The sequence below is a fragment of the Sceloporus undulatus genome, chromosome 1, assembly GCF_019175285.1.
Source record: "Sceloporus undulatus isolate JIND9_A2432 ecotype Alabama chromosome 1, SceUnd_v1.1, whole genome shotgun sequence".
NCBI lineage: Eukaryota > Metazoa > Chordata > Lepidosauria > Squamata > Phrynosomatidae > Sceloporus > Sceloporus undulatus.
The window spans coordinates 250,402,954-250,422,543 of record NC_056522.1 but is presented as its reverse complement, the minus strand read 5'-3'; the positions used below and the strand labels follow the sequence as shown (position 1 = coordinate 250,422,543).

The 19,590-nt window shown below is 42.8% G+C and overlaps 1 protein-coding gene across 1 annotated transcript in view; it reads right to left on the bottom strand.

Annotated features, from left to right (window-relative positions):
* WNT10A (Wnt family member 10A) overlaps positions 1 to 19,590 on the bottom strand; it is a gene marked incomplete at its 5' end in the record, with an annotated part of 48,588 nt that overhangs the window by 18,465 nt on the left and 10,533 nt on the right. The window contains one exon of the mRNA XM_042458712.1: positions 3,242 to 3,618. Within this exon, the coding sequence (XP_042314646.1) occupies positions 3,242 to 3,618 (377 nt within the window). The remainder of the gene's footprint in view (positions 1 to 3,241; positions 3,619 to 19,590) is intronic.

Here is a 19,590-nt window from a genome sequence, read left to right as displayed (position 1 = left end):
TTGAAAATTCAATCTTGCTTCACTACCTCGATTAGTCTTCATTCCTCCAGTGTCCTTGAGAATACTGGAATGGAGATCTCTCTGGGACAGCAGTGTAAGCTGACCAAAGAAAGGATCAGGCCAAGGAAACATGCACAGCTAAGTGAAATCTTGGAATACACACACACACCTTCCCTGTCTGCAAAGACTTCCCCATTCTCCTCAAGAAAGGAAGCAAGTCTATGCAAGTCCTCCTTTTTTTCTGATTGCATGTTACAAGAAAAAACAGTGCATCAGATATATGTTCTTCTATAAGGTTGAGATGACTGAGCAATTTTTGACAGACTTGAATTTCACTGAAGATGTTCATTGCCATTTCCTCCCTTTAGCAATTATCTTCTCACATCTACCTTTTGTTGCTATAAAACCACTTTCTAGTTGCAAGTGATAAATTAGTAATTGTAACTCCACAGGGTTTTCTTGCAGAACTATTAGTTGTGGGGAGTGAAGAGGCTGGAACTTAGCTCAGATGAGGAACAGCCATTAACCCAAAGCTGTATTTTTTCAAGCAAACTTAAATCAATTGAATGATGCCCTTGACTGGATGAGGGCTTTCTCCAACACACAACAGAACTCTTCTTCCAGAAGAGAGTTACTGTGTGAACTGACCTACATCTCAGAACACACCATGGCTAGCTTTGTCATTAGGCAAAGGGAGGTAACTACTTCAGTCAGCAGACACTGTGGGACAGCAGTGGCCGTCTTCCTCAGCCATCCCCCTCAGTGCATCCTCTAAAATAGCTTTCTGTATTCAGGTGTTGTTGAGTACCTTACCCCACTGCCAGTGTTCGAATAAAATTCAATTGTCACCCCAGGAAGCAAAATGTTGACTTTAGGATATATACCGGTACTATCAATGAACAAAAAGTTTTATTTAGCTCCTTTTGAGCAGAGTTATTCTCAGAATTCTCCATTGCTGAAAAGCAGAAGGGGAGTGATCTTTACAAGTATAGATCCACCCTCTATAGCCTTAGGGCCATCTCCATCATTTTTCTGTGTTGGCAGCAGACATGAGAGACTGCACAGAGCAGAGGGAAATTTTAAAGATCACCTCCTCATCTGTTGTACCAGTGGCAATGTTCTGATGGATCTAAAGCAGTGGTTGACAACCTGTGGGTCGGGACCCCTTTGGGGGTCGAATGACCCTTTCATGGGGGTTGCCAAAGACCATTGGAAAACACCTATTTAATTACAGTTATGAAGTAGCAATGAAAATAATTTCATGGGTTTGGGTCACCACAACATGAGGAACTGTATTAAAGGGTCGCTACATTAGGAAGGTTGGGAACCACTGATCTAAAGCCTTCCACAGATGGAAGGAGCCCTTCTGTCCATGGAAGGCAGATGCTGAATCCAGGCCACTGAGTATGGTGGCCTCTGAAAGGATAGGAAGTATTGCAGAATACACATTTGTGGGGCAGAATTGACTTCATCAGTTGCCTTTCAGATAGCAGAGCTACAACTATATAATATCTTCAGTTTGATTATCCCTTCCTGATATGTGAATGGTTCAGGAACTTTAATGATTGTAAACTACTTTTGTATATTCACAAGATGTTTGTGCAGTCACGGTGATCATTATTATGGTTAACAACATTTGATATTGCCCACTAATAATAAGTTCTCTGATTAGAGAGACAAAATTTTAAGTGCATGCAACAAAGTGCCTGAATATGACAACAGCTGGAACTTTTTAAATAGCTGTTTTTATCAACATAGAGTTGAAGGAAGTGATTGTGAAAGTCAGACATGTGCAGGTGTCAGCTTCCACTCTCACAAGGGCAAACGGGTTTCTCTAGGGTTGAATTTGCTTCCTTGGGCTAATCAGTGATCCCCAAACTATGTCCTTTAAGAGATTTTGGACTTCAACTCCCAGAAGCCTCAGCCATGTTGGCCAAAAGTCTGGGATTCTGGGAGCTGAAGTCCAAAATCCTTTAAAGAGTATAGTTTGGGGACCACTGTTCTAGGAATTACGCTATACAGTCAGCCCTTCTTATACACGGATTTTTTATACATGGATTTAAGCATCCACGGTTTGAAAATGTTCCAAAAAAGTATAAATTTACCTTGATTTTCCATTTTGTATAAGGGACACAATTTTGCTATGTCATTATATTTAATGGGACTTGAGCATACACGGATTTTGTTATACACGGGGGATCTTGGAACCAAACCCCAGCGTATAACAAGGGTCCACTGTATTTTTAGACCCTATGCGCATCTCTTATAAAAAGCAGAGATCCAGCAAGCCACATCAAAACTACCTCACTGGATTAGCAGATCTCATCTAGTTCAGCTTTCACCTACACAGAGTGAGCAGTCAAATGACACAGGAAGCTCACAGGCTCAGAATGACAGAATACCTCTCCTTTGCCTGCCGCTCCCATCATGAAGGTTTGAAGGGTGACTGGCATTCCTTTAATATCTAAAGAAAAGTGGCTTTTGCCAGTGAATGATATGGTTAAATCAAGAGAATGCCTGAGGGAGATCCATATTAACTGATTATGCACATGGAGTCATTTGACCAAGGTGTTTCTGGGCTTCCCTGAACAGAATCATGGTTGTGAAATATTATTGTTTCCTGTCGAGAATTCTGACAAAAAAGCAGGACACAAGGCTTTGAAATGTGGGTCTAGGCATGTACCTGTGGTACATGAGAAATGTGGTCTAGGCACAAATCCCTCTTCTTCCTCACAGCCATGTGGGGTTTTCTTTCTGCAAGTGGACCACCATTTGCTTGTACTTTCCACACTTCTGCATTACCACAATTGTGACTTTGAGCAGTTCTGCAAAGATGAGATGAAATGTCATCACATTGACACCACTTCTCCTGAGAAGCAGGCTACGCTTATAGTATGGTCTCAGAGACTGCTTTAGGTAGGGACTGGCCACTGGCAGAAGACAAGCCCAGCATCCCCTGGGTGACAGAGGTCTGCACCAGACTGCCCCAAATGTTGGTGAGCTGCCTTTCATTGTTTTCACATGCAAAGTGACAACTGCAAGATACCAGCAGAGAGCATCCCTTAGTAATTGCAGCCTAGCACAAACTCTCTTGGGGCAATGGGCTGGATGAGATACTGAGCTGGCACTCACAATCTCTTTATTTCCTGCCTCCCTGGCACCCAACAGAAACTTCCAAGTATTTATTTGCAAGGTGAAAGCCTTGACTTTCCCCATTCCCCTGACTCTACTTTCAGCTCACCTGCCTGCCAACACGGTTGTTGTGCAGCCTCATGCGGGAGTGGATATCTCGATGGATCTCCCGGGAATCTAGGAAGTCCTTGGAAAACTTCTCCCCATAGTCCACATCAGGGCTGCAGCCTCCCCATTCCCAAGAGTCTTGTAGGCCAGGGGCTTCAGCCGGCATGTGTTCCAAATGTACTCCGTGCATCATCCCCTTGCCTCGGTTCATGGCCTCAAGCTGGAGACGATGCAGCTTGACTCGGAAAGCCTCCTCATCCCCTCGACGCTTCTGGTCGCAGCCACAGGACTGCAGCTTGCCCAGGGAGCAGGCATTAGAGACAGCATGCACTACACCTGCAGCTGCAATGGCATAGGCAAAAGCGCTTTCCCGGAAACCTGCAAGAAAGAGCGTATGCTGCATTTAACGTTGTCACCTCTCCTCCCACTGAATTGATGGAGTGCAAACTATTTTTGCACTTTGACCTCAGTTTGCAGCAACTGAAGTAAGGTGTACACTAAGTGGGGGGAGAGGGAAGACAAGAGAGAAGCTGGAACATTTTAAAAGCATCTGAAAAACCAGGAACTTAAGAACTTTGAAATATCTAAAATTTGCCTTGGCTGGTGATACTTTTTCTTCAGCATGGCTTTACCTTAATTTGGTCTTTCAGTCACTCTCTGGTCTTTCTGCATCAGAGGCCAGGGCCTTTTCATGTGACCCACCTATATTCACCAGTAGATTTGGTATAAACCTAGTTTATTTTGACAGGCAGTTGGTGCTCCATGGATTATGTGTGTGTTCCTTCAAGTCGCTTGTTTCATGACAACACCATGAATTTCATAGGGTTTTCTTAGGTAAGGAAACCTCAGAGGTAGTTTTGCCAGTTCTTTCCTCTGAAATATAGCCCACAGCACCTGATATTCCTCGGTGATCTCCCATCCAAGTATTAACCAGGATGGACCATATTTAGCTTCCCAGACTGGACAGCATCTGGTTCTTTTACAGTACCTAGGCTAGCACTGCTTAAAATTTGTAAATGTGTAATACTTTTATTACTGTTCTCCATTTTTATTTTAACCTATCAGGAGTGGGGGGCTAGGTCTGAAAAGTAGGAGAAAAATGCCATGTCTCTCCTAGGGAATCCTGAGGTCTGCAGTTTTGCCAGGTGCTTAGAATTCCCAGCTCACAGAAAACAAAAACAAACAGCTTCATTTATATATCGCTTCATACTGAACTAAAGTGTCTAAGCGGTTTACAACTGTAAGCTAACTGCCCCCAACAAGCTGGGTACTCATTTTAGTGACCATGGAAGGATGCAAGCCTGAGTCAAACTTGAGCCCCTGGCTGGTATTGAACTCACCACCTTAGGGTTTTGAGTGAGTGGCTGCAGTACAGGCATTTAACCACTGCCCCACTAGGGCTCCCTAAAACTACAGCACTAAAGCACTCAAAAAGAGAATTCCCAGTTTCTCACCAAACTCCATATTCCAACATTCCACAGAATGAAGCCAAAACAAAGTGATTTTGAGTAATCCTAGTCTGCCTGAAGCTATTGGACCAGTGATGTCTGCCTTGACAGGACTGTGCATCTTTGAGTGTTTTTACCATGTTAGATGAAACAGGTAACAACAACAACAACAATAAGGTGTTTTGTGGATTTGAACTTGAAAGGTGCAGAGCTGTGGCTTCCAGGGTGACTCACCAAACATTTGGCCTTTTCCCCACGTGCTCAGGCAGGAGTGTCACGGAAGAAGGGAAGAACACACAGCTTAGATTTTGATTGGTATTTCCCCTGAATTTCCCCAGACTCCTGATGTCTTATGCTACTTGTGATAGCTTATGTCTGTAAGAGTCACTAGTCCAGGCTTGGACCAGTTTTTACTAATCCACCAGCCTACAAACTCCAGTGACCCCATAAGAGACGATCAAATTTATTCTAGTTTAGAAACATATATTGCTTAACCATCTTTAGGAGAGCTCTACTCACCATAAGTGACCTAACAGCAAACCTAGCCTGTGTTTTCAGTATAGGTTTTAGCAGATATTGCTGTGCTGTGTTTTATTCCTTCCATTGCAAGTAGGATAGGACAGAGGTAAAGAGGTGAGCCACAATCCTCTTCTCAGCAGGCATATAGAGAGAAATACCTAGAAGGAGCTGATCACGAAGCACAGGAAGGAATGCCACTTGTCTGACAGGACTATATATTCATAGGCCTTAAATGATCAGATAAGGAAATTTGGAAATGCATAAATATATATAAAGCTGCCTGTTTGTCTGAAAACAAAGGATATCAATCTTCTTATCAGCCAGAAGAGGAGGGGAAGTCAGAAGGCCGCCTCTTTCTTATCCAGACAACATACTTTGTATTTTTAAGGGCCAAACAACATGTGACATAGGCAATCCTTGGTCAGATGTCCTAGAATGACTATTTTTATTTGGTTAAAAGCAGGATTATTTTGTGTGTGTGTGTAGACAGGCCACAACACCATGGCAAGACCACAACCTTTCATTCAGCTCCACCAAACCCATTTGGCTGCAGGAGGTGAGAAAGGTATTTGACTGAACCTACTTCTTTCCCCCTCCATGATTAAGTTGGAGTGAGAAGTTGGAGTGAAGTTAAGTTGAAGAAAATGCATGGACTTGCCCACATTCCACAGTCCCATCACACAATGCAACTGCTTTTAGTTTTAAGACAAACTGGGATGGCAAATAATGGATCATATCTAGGTTTTGCCTTGAGAAAGAGAAATGATGTGTTGGAACTCAGGCTATTTGTTTTAGAAAGGGGCATCCAATACCCCAACCGTATCACCTATGCTATATCACACAATAGTGGTTGCCAAACTTACTATACTTCAAGAAGAGTGAATCAACTTGTTTCTCAGAATGTAGAGGATTCTCAGTTCACGCATACCACACATTCAGTTCATGCATGAATACACCCAGACAGGTTTGCCTCTTGCACAAATTTTAATTTGGGCCAAAGAGGGCACTAGCATGATGGATCTTTGGGTAGAAAAACAGGGTACAAAAAAGGAAGGACGATTCCTTTCTACAATGCAGTTGTCATTCTGAAGTATAGGAGATTAATAGAGCAAAGACAGCATGTAGCAAAACATGCCTCTTCATACACAAACCTTGTATTGAGCTTGCAATGGGAGTTTATAAAAGCTGCACATGAATGAATGGGGCAAACAGAGGACAGGTGATTCACATTCATTTGAAAGCATTTACAGAGTGATCAACCATCTGAAACTGGACCCAGAGCTGTTCATCACCATATGTGCAAGGTTCTTCTCAGTGGTTCAGTGCCACTGGTTGAGGAAGCATGCCTGTATGTATTTTATGCTTTGCATGGGCACATAGGTATACACAAGATATTTGAGTCTATAAGAATGTGAGGCAATGCCAGTAGCCAAAAATGGGCTGTCTTTGTAGTGCACTGTCTTGTCCAGAAGAGGTGCCACAGCCCCATGGCAGAGTACATATTCTACATCCAGAAAATTCCAGGTTCAAGTTCTGGCAGCTCCAGCTAAAAAATGCTGTGAAAGCTTTCTCTGCCCAAGACCTTGTTGGAGAACAACTGCCAAAGCAGTGTAGGATAGACCCAGTTCAGAATATGGATGTATTTCAGCCACACCTCCCCTGAATATAATCTACTTTACATCTATGTCACCTCCAACTGATACCCCTACATGTAACCTCTCCCTTCATATAAGACTTCCTACCAAGGTGTGCATCAACACTGTAGAAATAATGCAGTTTGACAAAATTTTAAATGCAGTAGCTCCATTTTGTGGGATTCTGGGATTTGTAGCTTTGCAAGGTCTTTGGCCTTCTCTGCTAAACAGTGCTGGTGACAAAACTACAAATCCCAGGGTTCTGTAGGATGGAGCCATGACAGTTACAGTGGAGCCAAGCTGCATTGTTGCTACAATGTAGCTGCACCCCCAGTCATTCAGTCTCTTTTTTTCTGAAAGAGCTTACTTGAAGTCTTCTGCTGACTGATAGTAGTAGTTCCATACATAAATTGAAGAGAAGAAAAGACTTTATACACAAAAAATGAGGACAATCATTTGCCCAATATGCCCATCCAATCTGATATGCATAGATGTGCCTGCACAATCTGGTGTCCAATTGCTTGGTAGCTCTGATGGGCAACTTCAAGGTCCATGACCCCCTTCTAATGATCCTTTAAACTGCACTTGGACTGGCCCTTCAACAGGAGACTATGCTCTGTAAGGAAGGGTAAACGGTCATACTTAGGATCACTTAGTGTTTACTGGCAGAGTGCAGCAGCTAACTATTGAGTCTAAGGCTGCATTTCCACTGCAGAAATAATGCAGTTTGACACTGCTTTAACTGCCATGGCTAAATGTTATGCAGTTCTAAGATTTGTAGTTTGTTTTGGCACCAGAGCTTTTTGATAAAGAAGACTAAATGGCTCACAATTCCATAGCAATCAGCCACAGCAGTTAAAGTGGAGTCAAGTGGCACTATTTCTTCAGGGCAGACGCAGCCTGAGACTACTGGGAAGAAAAACCATGCTGGGAGTTTATTTATTTATTTAATATATTTATTTGGTTAATTGTTCTAACATGCCAATCTTCATTTTAAATGGTGGGCCACAACAAACTATAAAAACGATACAACGTATGTCACAACACACAATTAAAACAGCACAGATTCATAAACAAGATTTCAGTGACCATCACACGCTTTAGCTCATCAAATGTTTATACATGACAATATTCTGCTTCTAGGAAACCTTCCAGTCTCACCCATGATGAGCAGTCTGAAAGAGGGGTAAAAGATGGGAACTCTTAGGCACCTTAGAGTCTCACCCACTGCAAAGCTCACCAGCTATAATTAGAGCACATTTCTGTTTTTGGCTTTGTTTATGCTCTACAAGATACACTGGAGTCACGCGAGCTTCCACAAGCGAAGAAGCTGCAGGCAGAAATCACCACAGCTCAGCACTGTTTCAATGCATAGAGGGGAATTCCAGCAGTGAGTTTATCAATGAGGGAAGAAGACAAACCCTACTCAAAACTCTCTTGCCAGGGAAGGTTTTGTGTTACAAGTGTAAGGCATATGCATGCGTGCACCCATGACAAAATATGAATATGCGACAAAGTTGGTGTGCTTATCAAGTATGCAAGTAAATTTCAGAGATATAAGATCTGATTAAAGGTAATATTGTTCAAATGTACAAGAGAAAAATAAGGAGAGAGGGGAAAAGATGGCTTTTATAATACTTTGTTGTTACATGCCTTCAAATCATTTCCAACTTATGGCAACTCTAAGGCAAAGCTATTATGGGGTTTTCTTGGCAAAGTTTGTTCAGAGGAGGTTACCATTGCCTTACTGTGAGGCTGAGAGCATGTGATTTGTCCAAGGTCATCCATCAGTTTCATGGCCAAGCTGGGAATCAAGTCATAGACCACTAATGCAAGCATTAGAGCAAGACAGCAAATTTCAATTTTCATGCACTTAATTTAATGTAAATGTGCAATGACCAACACCTCCTCTATTTGGGAGAGGTATTTATTCTTCAACACATAAGATGCCTAAGAATGTCTATTCACATCCCCTCTTTCCAATGGCTCATCCTTGAAGAGTTAGAAAGGACTCAAAGGTCTTGTAGTACAACTTTCTTGTTCCAAAGCAAATATTGCCATGGATAACTTGCCAAAGAATGCTATGGTTGTTTTTGCTGAAGTAGTAATCCCATGAAATCTCAACTTTCTAAGACAGATGCAGTGGAACAAGGAGGGAACTTCAGGAATCAGTTAGCAGAATTGGTCTTCCTTTTTGTTTAATGGGCCAACATGGCATTTCTGTCTTCAGCCTCTTTTGACAGGTGCTTTCCTCACAGCTGAACACGGAAGAAGCAACTTGAAGGTCAGAAATGAGCCATAGGCTGCTTTCACTCTAGGAGGTTAATATGGAATCACCATGTTTCATTCACTCACATTTTACCACGGGTCTAAACAGTGTCACCCCTAATCTCTGGAATTATCCCAGTGGGTATTCCATCATTCCCTCAGATCTGAGAAAGTGTGGTGTTTCTTTAAATAAATGGAAGAGCAGCGCAAGCCTTTATATGTACAGAACCCCTTCATGCTACTCTTCTGTCTTTGTGCTATCCTTCTATGAGATGTAGTTTTGATGTAGATAGTGATCACAGCATCATAAAGTTGGAAGAGACCACAAGGGCCATCCTGTCCAACCCCCTACCATGTAGGAAGACACCATCAAAGCACTCCCAGAGATGGCTATCCAGCCTCTGTTTAAAAACTTCCAAATAAGGAGACTCCATCACACTCCAACAAGTGTTCCCTTGTCAACCAGCTTTTACTGTCAAGAAGTTCCTCTTAATATTTAGGTGGAATCTCTTTTTCTGTAAATTCAGTCCATTGCTCTTTGTCCTAGTCTCTGCAGCAGCAGAAAACAAACGTGCCCCATATGCAATATGATATCCTTTCAAATATTTAAACATGGCTATCATGTCACTTCTTACCTTTCTTTTTCCCAGGCTAAACACACCTAGCTCCCTAAGCCACTCTTCATAGACCATGGTTTCCAGACCTCTCATCATTTTGGTCACCCTTTTCTGGTCATGCTCCAGGCTGTTAATGTTTTTGAATTGTGGTACCCAGAACTGGACGCAGTATTCCAGGAGAGGCGTGAGCTAAGCAGAATAGAGTGGTACTATTACTTCCTTCAGTCTAGACAGGCTGGATGAGGCCCGCAGAGGCCTTTCGGCCGGCCGCTGCCTGCCCTTGCTGCCGCCGCCACCGATCGCAGCTTTTCCCGGCTCCCAGGTGCCGCCATTTTGTTTTTCAAAATGGCGGCGAGGTCGCATGAGACTTTGGCGCCATTTTGAAAAACAAAATGGCGGCGGCCGAAAGGCGAAGTCTCGAGCGACCACAAGAAAGGTCGCACGAGACTTCGCTGAGGCCCGCTGCGGCTGCTGGAGCCCTCAAACAGGGCTCCGACGGCGGCAGCGGGCCTCTGGGAGGCTCGTTGCCATCACCGGGGCCCTCCAGGGGCCCCGGCGATGGCAAAAGGGCCTCCCAGAGGCCCGCTGCCGCCGCCGGAACCCCCTTGGAGGGCCCCAGCGACAGCAAAAGGGCCGGCAAAGAGGGGGAGACCTCCAACGCCGGTGGCCCCCACCGGCTTTTTTGCTGGTCTCTGACGGGGCCAGCAAAGAGGGGGAGGCCTCCAGCGCTGGCAGCCCCCTCTGGCTCTTTCCTGGCCTCTGACAGGGCCTGGGGCCCCTTCAGGGGCCGGCAAAGAGGAGGAGGCCTGGCCCCCGGGGGGTGGAAGCTCCGCCCCCGACATGCGGCTCCACCCCCGGAGGGTGGAAGCTCCACTCCCAGCACGCAGCCCCACCCCCGGAGGGCAGAAGCTCCACCCCCCGGCTTCGGCCCCTCAGTTGTCTGAGGGACAGCAACCCGGCCCCCGGCTCAAAAAGGTTGCCTACCTCTGGTCTAGACTCTATACTCCTATTGATACAGCCTAGAATCACACTAGTGTTTATCACACTGAGGTTTTTGCAGCTCAGATCCGGGGTGACTCCTGGTTCAGCTATGCGAATTCACATTATAACGCACATGTTTTATCACACCTGGTTGCCCTTCCAATGCCCTTCTGAATCGAAGGGGAATCGAATCCAAGGCAAGTCACATGATGCGGATTCATGCAAAGCGGAGTGAGTGCACATTGTATTACCACACCGGTGCATACCATGCGGATTCAACTATTCAAATTGGGACCCTTGCACATGCTCAGTGGGGGTCTGAACGCATCCTGAACCTTTGCACTTCCGGGGTTAAGAAGGGAGCCTGGTTCCACTTTCACGTGAATGCTAGTCTCACGTGAATGACAGCTTCACGTTTCTTCCTCCCTACTATTTTCCCATTCCTGGCAACCAAATTCAAATGGGTCCTCCGTATCAGAGCCCCCATCCATTTCAGCTACATCTATATCTATCTTCCTGTGATTCTCCTCATTCATTTCAGCGACATCTTTATATATCCTTCATGTCAGAGCCCCCATCCATTTATTATTTTTATTAAGGTATTATTATTATTATTATTATTATTATTATTATTATTATTATTATTATTATTAACTGCAAAATAATCAGTGTAGAAGCTGCAGGTTTACTTGGAAGTAAATCCTTTGGATCTGAAGGAGACCCATTTTGGGGGATTGCAGAAATGATCCGGTTTCCCTTATTCTCCATGCTCCCTAAAATACCACCTCCCTGAATCCAATCCACTGTCCTTCCCTTTTTAACAGCTGCCTTCTCATAGGTTGCATCCGCACTGGGGAGATAATCCGGTTTTACTCCACTTTCACTGTCCTGGCTCAGTGCTATGGAATTCTGGGAACTGTAGTGTCCTGAGACATTGAGCCTTCTCTGCCAGAGAGGTCTGGTGCCTCAGCAAACTAATTTATTATTATTATTATTATTATTATTATTATTATTATTATTATTAAATATATTATTGTTGTTGTTGTTACTATTATTTTAAAAACAATTTTTTGTTTGTTTAATTATAATTATTATAATTATTCACCATGCTCCCTAAAGTACCACCTCCCTGAATCCAATCCACTCTTCTTCCCTTTGTAACAGTTGCCTTCTTTTAGGTTCCATCCGCACTTGGGAAATAATCTGGTTTGACTCCACTTTCACTGTCCTGGCTCAGTGCTATGGAATTCTGGGAGTTGGAGTTTGTTGTGGGGTCCTTGGTTCAAGTCTATGAAATTCTGGGAACTGGAGTTTGTTGCTCCCCCCAGCCTCCGATGGCCCCCTCCGTTGCTCCCATCTCTCTCCCCCAGCCTCCTGTTTCATTCCCTCCATCCCTGTCATCTACCCTGCCGAGCAATGGAAGCAATTGGGGCAAAATTGCAGCACAGCATCATGGGAAATTTGCCTCTTTGGAGGTTTGGGGTGTGTACAGGGATGGAAGCAAAGTTGCATTCCACACCAGATCAATTTGGAATGAAATTGAAGTGAGCTTGAATGTGAATTCTGTGAATTCACTTTTTACCGAATTCACCAAAATGAGGAATCACTTTGGATTTGCTGCGGAAGTGCCACGGAAGGAGCTCCCATAGAAAGGAATCGTGTCTGATAAAACATTCATGTTATAACGTGAATTCGCATCGTTGGACCTGCAGTCATGTCAGATCTGAGCTGCAAAAACCTCTGTGTGATAAACACCACTGTCTTTTTGTGTTGCTGACTCATGTTCAGCTTGTGGTCTATTATGTCTCCTAGACCACTTTCATATGCACTGTTATGGAGCCTGGTGTCACCCATCCTATATCTGTACATTTCATTTTTTTCTGTAGTACCTTACATTTCATCCTGTTGAAATTCATTTTGTTAGTTTTGGCCCAGCTTTATAACCTGTTAAGATAATTTAGAATCCTAATCCTGTCCTCTAGGGTATTGGCTAGACTTCCTAATTTGGTGTCATTTCCAGATTTGATAAGCATGCCCTTTATTCCATCATCAAAGTCATTGATGAAGATATTGAACAACATGGGACCCAGGACAAAACCCTGTGGCACCCCATTGTAGGCAAGTGAACCACTGACACACAATTCATTATGGCATTGTGGCTGTTGTACTGTTTGCCTACTAAAACTGGAATGCTTTCCAAATATTTTTATTCTCTCTCTCTCTCTCTCTCTCCCACCTCCTCTATTCCTCAGATTTATGGAGTCCAGGTTCATGCACAAATATTCTCAAAGAAATATTTAATCATTCATTGTTGTCTGTTCCACAGTCTTTAAGATCTGAATTGCCACTCTCCTTTTCTTTTCTTTTTTTAACTAAATGATCTGAAGGCAGATGGCACAGTTCTCTGCTGAACCTAAGCAGGTCTGGTCCTGTAAGCTGCCAGGAGAGGAGACTGCCTAGGAGGAACCACTGTTAAGCCTCTCTGGCTTGAGGGAAAATGAGGTGGGGGGAAATATGTAGCATCAGCCCCCTGTAAGGAAAGAAACTTTCCAGGAGTTTAACTGTGGAAAGGGGAGAGAAAAACGAGAGCAGAGCCTTCTGAGAAAAGAATCATGTACCCCCACCCGTGAAAATTTCCTTCAGTCTCCAAATTTCTACAACTGCAGACTGAAACACTGAAAACCCTTCATATATAGGATTCTTCTATTTATTGTATTCATATTTTCTTGGTGACTTTGCCTGCCTCTCTTCTTTGGATTCCTAAACTATACAGTCACCCTTCCGTTTTTGCGGACTTTGAATCCGCATCCCTCACTCATTTGCAGTTGGCAAACGGAAGGGGACAAAATGGGGTGCGTATCCATGGCATGCACTGCCATTCAAGCCATTGGGGCTTGAATACTGGTGATTTTCTGTTTTTGCAGGGGGGGTCCAGAACGGATCTCCCATGAAAATGGAGGGGCTACTGTGTTTCTAAATCCTCAACTGAAGTTTTAAGTTACTCCAATGCACAAAATTTGCGGGCGGAAGGAAAATATCATTTTGGGGCACAGAATTCTTATGCTGTGGGAGGTTACAATATCCTCATTCTGTTCTCCTGTAGCTATATTCATAGGCCTCTTCATCTTAGACATGCAAATAATGATGTTTGATTATTTGACTACAGTTTTCATTGTCAGGAAAAGAAAGTGCAGCTAGTAAGAGGTGTGAACGGACGGATGATGTTTAAGATGGCAATTAGAGTCTTCTGAAGACAGTGTGGCAGAAGTGATGATCAAAGTGGACATTAGCAGGAAAAACAGCAAAAACACAAACAGAAAAGAATATCAAAGCAAATGTGGAGTCAGGGAAGTTAGGTATTCTGGCAATGAAGAAAAGGTGAAAACAACTTTATGTTGAAACCACAGGGAAGCTAACTGAAGGGTGGTGATCTTTATTAGCTTCTTGGGAAATATTTATTGTGAGGCATATGGAATTTTTTTTAAAGTGTGCAACTCATTCTGCTGTTATTGCTGCTAAACAGTGATACAGTAACAATTACATGATACCAAACAATTTTAAAGGCTTAATCTCAGGGCAAAAGAAAGTGTTGCATTAGGAGATCTGTGATCGGAAGGCTTATGGTTTGTTTTTACATCAGTGGTAACTATGGAAGGAGCTGCACAATTTGTTTCAGTGCTGCAGTACTGGAAATGAAGAGTTTACACTAGAGTATGAACTAAGTGGCCTTCTAGATCTTTTTGAATGAAAAGATCCAGAAAAATAGCCAATAGTGATGAATGATGAGAGATGGGATCAAACAATTTCTGGAACACTACATGATCACACCTTCCAAAATTTCACAGATGAAAAACAGAACAAATGAGACCAAGCAACATCAGAGTATGGTAAAGATGGCAAAAAATTTAAGGAGAAAGAACAAGCTAAAAGAAGCTGCAGCAGTTTGCTTTTGCCTGAATACACATGTAAGAGCAAGATTCTGCTCCCTCCTCTCCTGTCCTCCCACTGAGTTAATGGGGTACAAACTAGTTTTGCACTTTGAACTCAGGTTGCAACAATTAAAGTAAGTAGAAGACAAAAGGAGAAAGTGGAGGAGAAAGAAACTGGAACATTTTAAAAGCAGCTGAAAAAGTAGAACAACATTAATTGGGGGGATTAATTGGGATGGTCCCTACCAAACTGGGACAGTTGGAAGGTATGCATAATTTCCACCCTTGTTTTACCTCTTCTATTTTTTCCAGTTTAAAGCTCAACCCTTCCTGTCCACAAGAAGCTGTTCTTTGCTCCATGGAAGAAAATATAAAAGATCCATCTAATTACAAATTTCGTAGTATCTCGTTTACTTTGACATTCAGCTCTCCAACACAGTAGAGAAAGACGAACCCTCTACTCAATCCCATTCCTCACTGATCATCTCATTCAGAAATGAACAGCATGTAGCTCTCCAGAAATTGTTGGACCACTAATCTCATCAGTCCTAGCCAGAATAACCAATGGTAAGTAATGTTGGGAGTTGCAGTCTGATAGCATCTGAAAGGGCACACTTTACCCACTCCTGATATATAACACATGAGTTCTTCCTTTCCTGTATCTCTCAATAGTAACAGCTGAACTACAAACCAGAATATAAAGGAAAAGTACATAGGTGTTTATGGTAAGGGCCCTTTAGCATAGAGCTCATTTGCCCTAGAATAGGATGATTCAGGACACACCATATTCTGAATTTACACAAGGCTGATTGATTCATTGATTTCATATCTCATTTTTCTCCCAGGAATTCAGTGACTGGGATTAAATAGGTCCATTGTTAATTTGCTACATATTATGTTTTGCCAGTTTCTTTGGACCCTTTCACACTACATGATCATAGCACTGTGGTTCCACTAACAGCTATGTCTGCCTCCTATGGAATGCTAGGACTTGTAGTTTGGTCAGAGGCACCAGAGGAGCTCCCTGTTTGAGGAGTCTAAAGGCTTCTCCCTAAATTCCCAATCTCAGGATTCCTTGGGTTGGAACAATGGCATTTAAAATGGAATCATAACATAGTGGTGTGAAAGGCTCTTAGATATCTTGTCATCTGCCTTGTGTCAAATAAAATTGACCAAATATGATTAAATATTAACAATTAGGCAGATTTAAAGGCTAATTCTGAGATCCTGCTGTGCTGGCTGGCCACAGTGCCTCTGCTACATTGATGTAATTCAATCTACGATTCTATGATGTTACACCACAATGACATAAATGTGATCAGAGATGAGAAGTAACAAATTATCAATTATTGGTGGGTTGAGTGGTATTAACCAAAGCATAATGGAGCAACATTTCAAAAGTACTATAACAAGTAATGATAAACTGTTTTGCTATAACAAGTAATTCATCTAGTTATTTTTCCAAGTTTTTTTGGAAGGAAATTTTGAAGGAGCTTTTCAAGTTTTATCCCATTCTTTTAGACAATCATAGTATTTGAAGGGTAAGTGAAGTAGGCATGTTGCTGGGGGTATGTGCAGGTGGAAAGAAGAAAAGTAATGCAGCATCAAATGGAGCAAAACCACATCATACAGATTGTTAAATACTGTACTTGAAGGACAACACTACCAAATTGTTTGTGTATTCCTGCATGGCAGGGGGGTTGGACTGGATGACTCTCGTGGTCTCTTCCAACTCTATGATTCTATGAAACCTGGCCATTTCCAAGTGTGTTAAGTACAGACCACACCCACCCCAGCCAGCAATCTGATTGTAGGACTTCTACACATCTAGAAAAGGCCAGGTTTAAAGAGGCAACTTAAATTCCCCAAATAGCATTTTTGAAAGCTCCAACAACAAAATGTGCCACTTGGGGGCAATGGAATCAACCAAAGCTTTATCTGTCTTTCTCTCTTAGGCACTATGGTTTCTGACAGTAACAACGGTTAACAGAACTCCAACTTGATATGCTAAAAATCCTCTCTGCCTATTATAACACAAACAAATTATTTTTTTGATCTTACTGTATTTCATAAAATGTGTAGAACTTTCTCTAAAGATGTTGCAATCTCTGAATGTGACCCTACTTATACCCAACAGCAAATCTGAAAGCTAAGCAATAGTGCTGAAAGAATAGATAGTACTTTTGACAAAAACATGCAGAGTTTATCTGACAGCCCAGCAGTCATAACATTGCATAATATGAGTGTCACTACTGTTCCCAGACATAAGTTTTGCTCATCAGTCTGTGCTGAGGGCAAGAATTCCATCCACGACAACTTCACAGAACCCGTCCAAAGCATAAAGCATAAGCAAACTATCAAGAAAAATCTACAGCATCTCTTGTATTGGAGACCCTTGTGATCAGTGACACTGAAACTGTTTTTAAGGTGTACATGTATGTGGAGAGGGTCTTAACATTAGCAAGCAGTTATTTATTTTTCCTACTAGTAGGTACTTACAAGGGGAAGGTAAATTACATTCCTTTCCATTATCAAATGTGAAAATTTGTACAAGCACAATGTGTACTCAGAAGTTCTCTCCATGTGCTGAATGTGCACATGAGATGAATGTGCACAGGGCTCAAGGACAATAGCTGTCTTATTATTTCTTAGTGCTACTGGCCTATGGCTTATAAACATATCTAGCCACGTTTCCCCTGTGACAAGCCTGGCAAAGATCTTTTGCCCTAAACAGGCAGTGACAGGAAATCACAGCCTTTAAAAAGCCCCTTGGGGCATTTTGATGGGAAAATTGATGGTGAGGGGGTAGGGGACCCTCAAGGCTATAAAACTGGGTAGGAAAGAACCAGAGAGTGGCTGCCAGTCAATGTTGCTAATACCAGAGGAACAACCAATCAACAATTAGCTTTACAGATTTTATTGGGACTATAACACAGGTAAACAATTACAGATATATCATTACAATGTTCTGTTGAAAGTCAGGAGTCACATTCTGGCAAGTAGATAAAATGGCTGATCAATATATGTCACTCCAGAATGAGCCATTTGATGTTGGTGGTGCAATACTATTGTCTTTGTTGCAAATTAAAAATATTGAGCTAGGGGTCTGACTCAGTATAAGGCATTTTATCACTTGTTATGTTACAGTCATAATGTAACTTGCAGTAGTTACGCCTTGGGAATTAAAATAAATTAACTACAAGTACCTCATTATTTGCAACCAGTTATATCCAAGTCCTGGTAGTACTATTTCTTGCATAACTGCCACTAAAACTCACAGACAAGCAATGCCTGCTGCAATTCCTGGTTCTATTCAATCCTCAGAGGCACAGAAGCTATATCCCTTAATTCACCTGGCCAGGAGTCATACTTAGAAGCATAATCTTTTCCTCCTTGATAAGGCTTTTCCTTTGCTTACCCTGGTTTGTTCCTGCAACCCCAGCTGTAGCAATGGAGAGGAGGTTCCTGGTGAATGTTTGGGCCTGGATCCCTGAAGTAGTGGACTCTGAGAAATGATCCCTGGTGATATTTCTTTGCTGTTCTGGGTCTGTTGTTGCTTTGGCTGGCTGTCCAATCAAAGTGCTCCCTTTCATCAGGTTTCCTATCACCAGAGATGACATTTGTGTGTCTTCCAACATCCAGTACAATGAAAGGGAATTTGTGATCCTCTAAATGTTATTTGTTGGGCTGTGCTGCCACTGGCTAGGGCAGATGGGTGTTGGGCAAGTCACACATTCTTATTCTCAGGAGAAGGCAATGACAAACCTCCTCTGATCAAATTATGCCAAGAAATCCCCATGATAGGTTTGCCTTAGGGTCACCATAAGTCTGAAACTACTTGAAGTAAGGGCTGTTTGACAGTGGAAGAAACTCCCTCGGAGTGTAATGGAATCTCCTTCCTTAGAGGTTTTTAAACAGAGGCTGGATGGCCATCTGTCGGGGATGCTTTTGAGATTTCCTGTATGGCAGGGGGTTGGACTGGATGGCCCTTGCAGTCCCTTCCAACTGAGATTCTATGATGGCACACAACAACATCAATGGCAGATTATAACTCCATGGTGGGACCAACTTTTGAGTCAGCATAAAACTCTTTATAAGCTCCACTCTTCCTCTGCTATAGTAACTTCACCCATTTTGGCTCCATATTTTGCCTTTTGTACTGCAAATGCAATGGTAATGTCATTGTTGGCAGAAATCCACAATGCAGGCGTAACATTGTATTTGGCTGGCACGGTGGAATTTATCCCTGCCCAGTGGCTGTGATTCAAGTATAGGATCACACTGTACATGCCCTTCACAGGATGCAGCCGCCCAGCTGCCACCATCCTGTTTCCCACAGAGCCTAACTTTATGACAGGTTGCCCCAGGAACTGTACCAACCACAAAATAGCAACATGAACTGGAGCAGCCTGCTGGGAACAAGTAGGCAATAGAAGGCTCAGTAAGTCTGTTTTATCAGGGAAATATGTTGACAAGAAATGCTCATGCTTGTGGCCTTAACATAAAAACAGATGCACCTATTTTCTTGTTGTTAACTACTGGCAAATGAAACACTGCTGGAGGGTTCCAGAGACCCACAAACAGAGAGGAGAAGCACTCTACACACCCACCATAGCAGCAATCCTGCATAACAGATGCAATTGTGTGACATCTTGAAGCATACAACATTTAAATCTTACTTTTTGTTCTTCTTGCATCTGAGCAAGTAGACCAAGTCTACAAACATTTTTGCTTCTAGATCTACTTTCACATAATTAGCATCAAAGGTGCAACAAGATTCCTTTGCATACTTTCTGTTCGTCTGCAACTTATGGTTATGGCCCATCTCTGGCTAACTGTCTAACCAGGTGTGTTCCTCCAGATACCTCAGCTAGCCACAGTGTGTCCTAGCTCAGTGCTCCCCAGAGAGGTCAAGTCTTCCTCTCTGGCCTTGTCAAACCAGGGGTGATGTCCT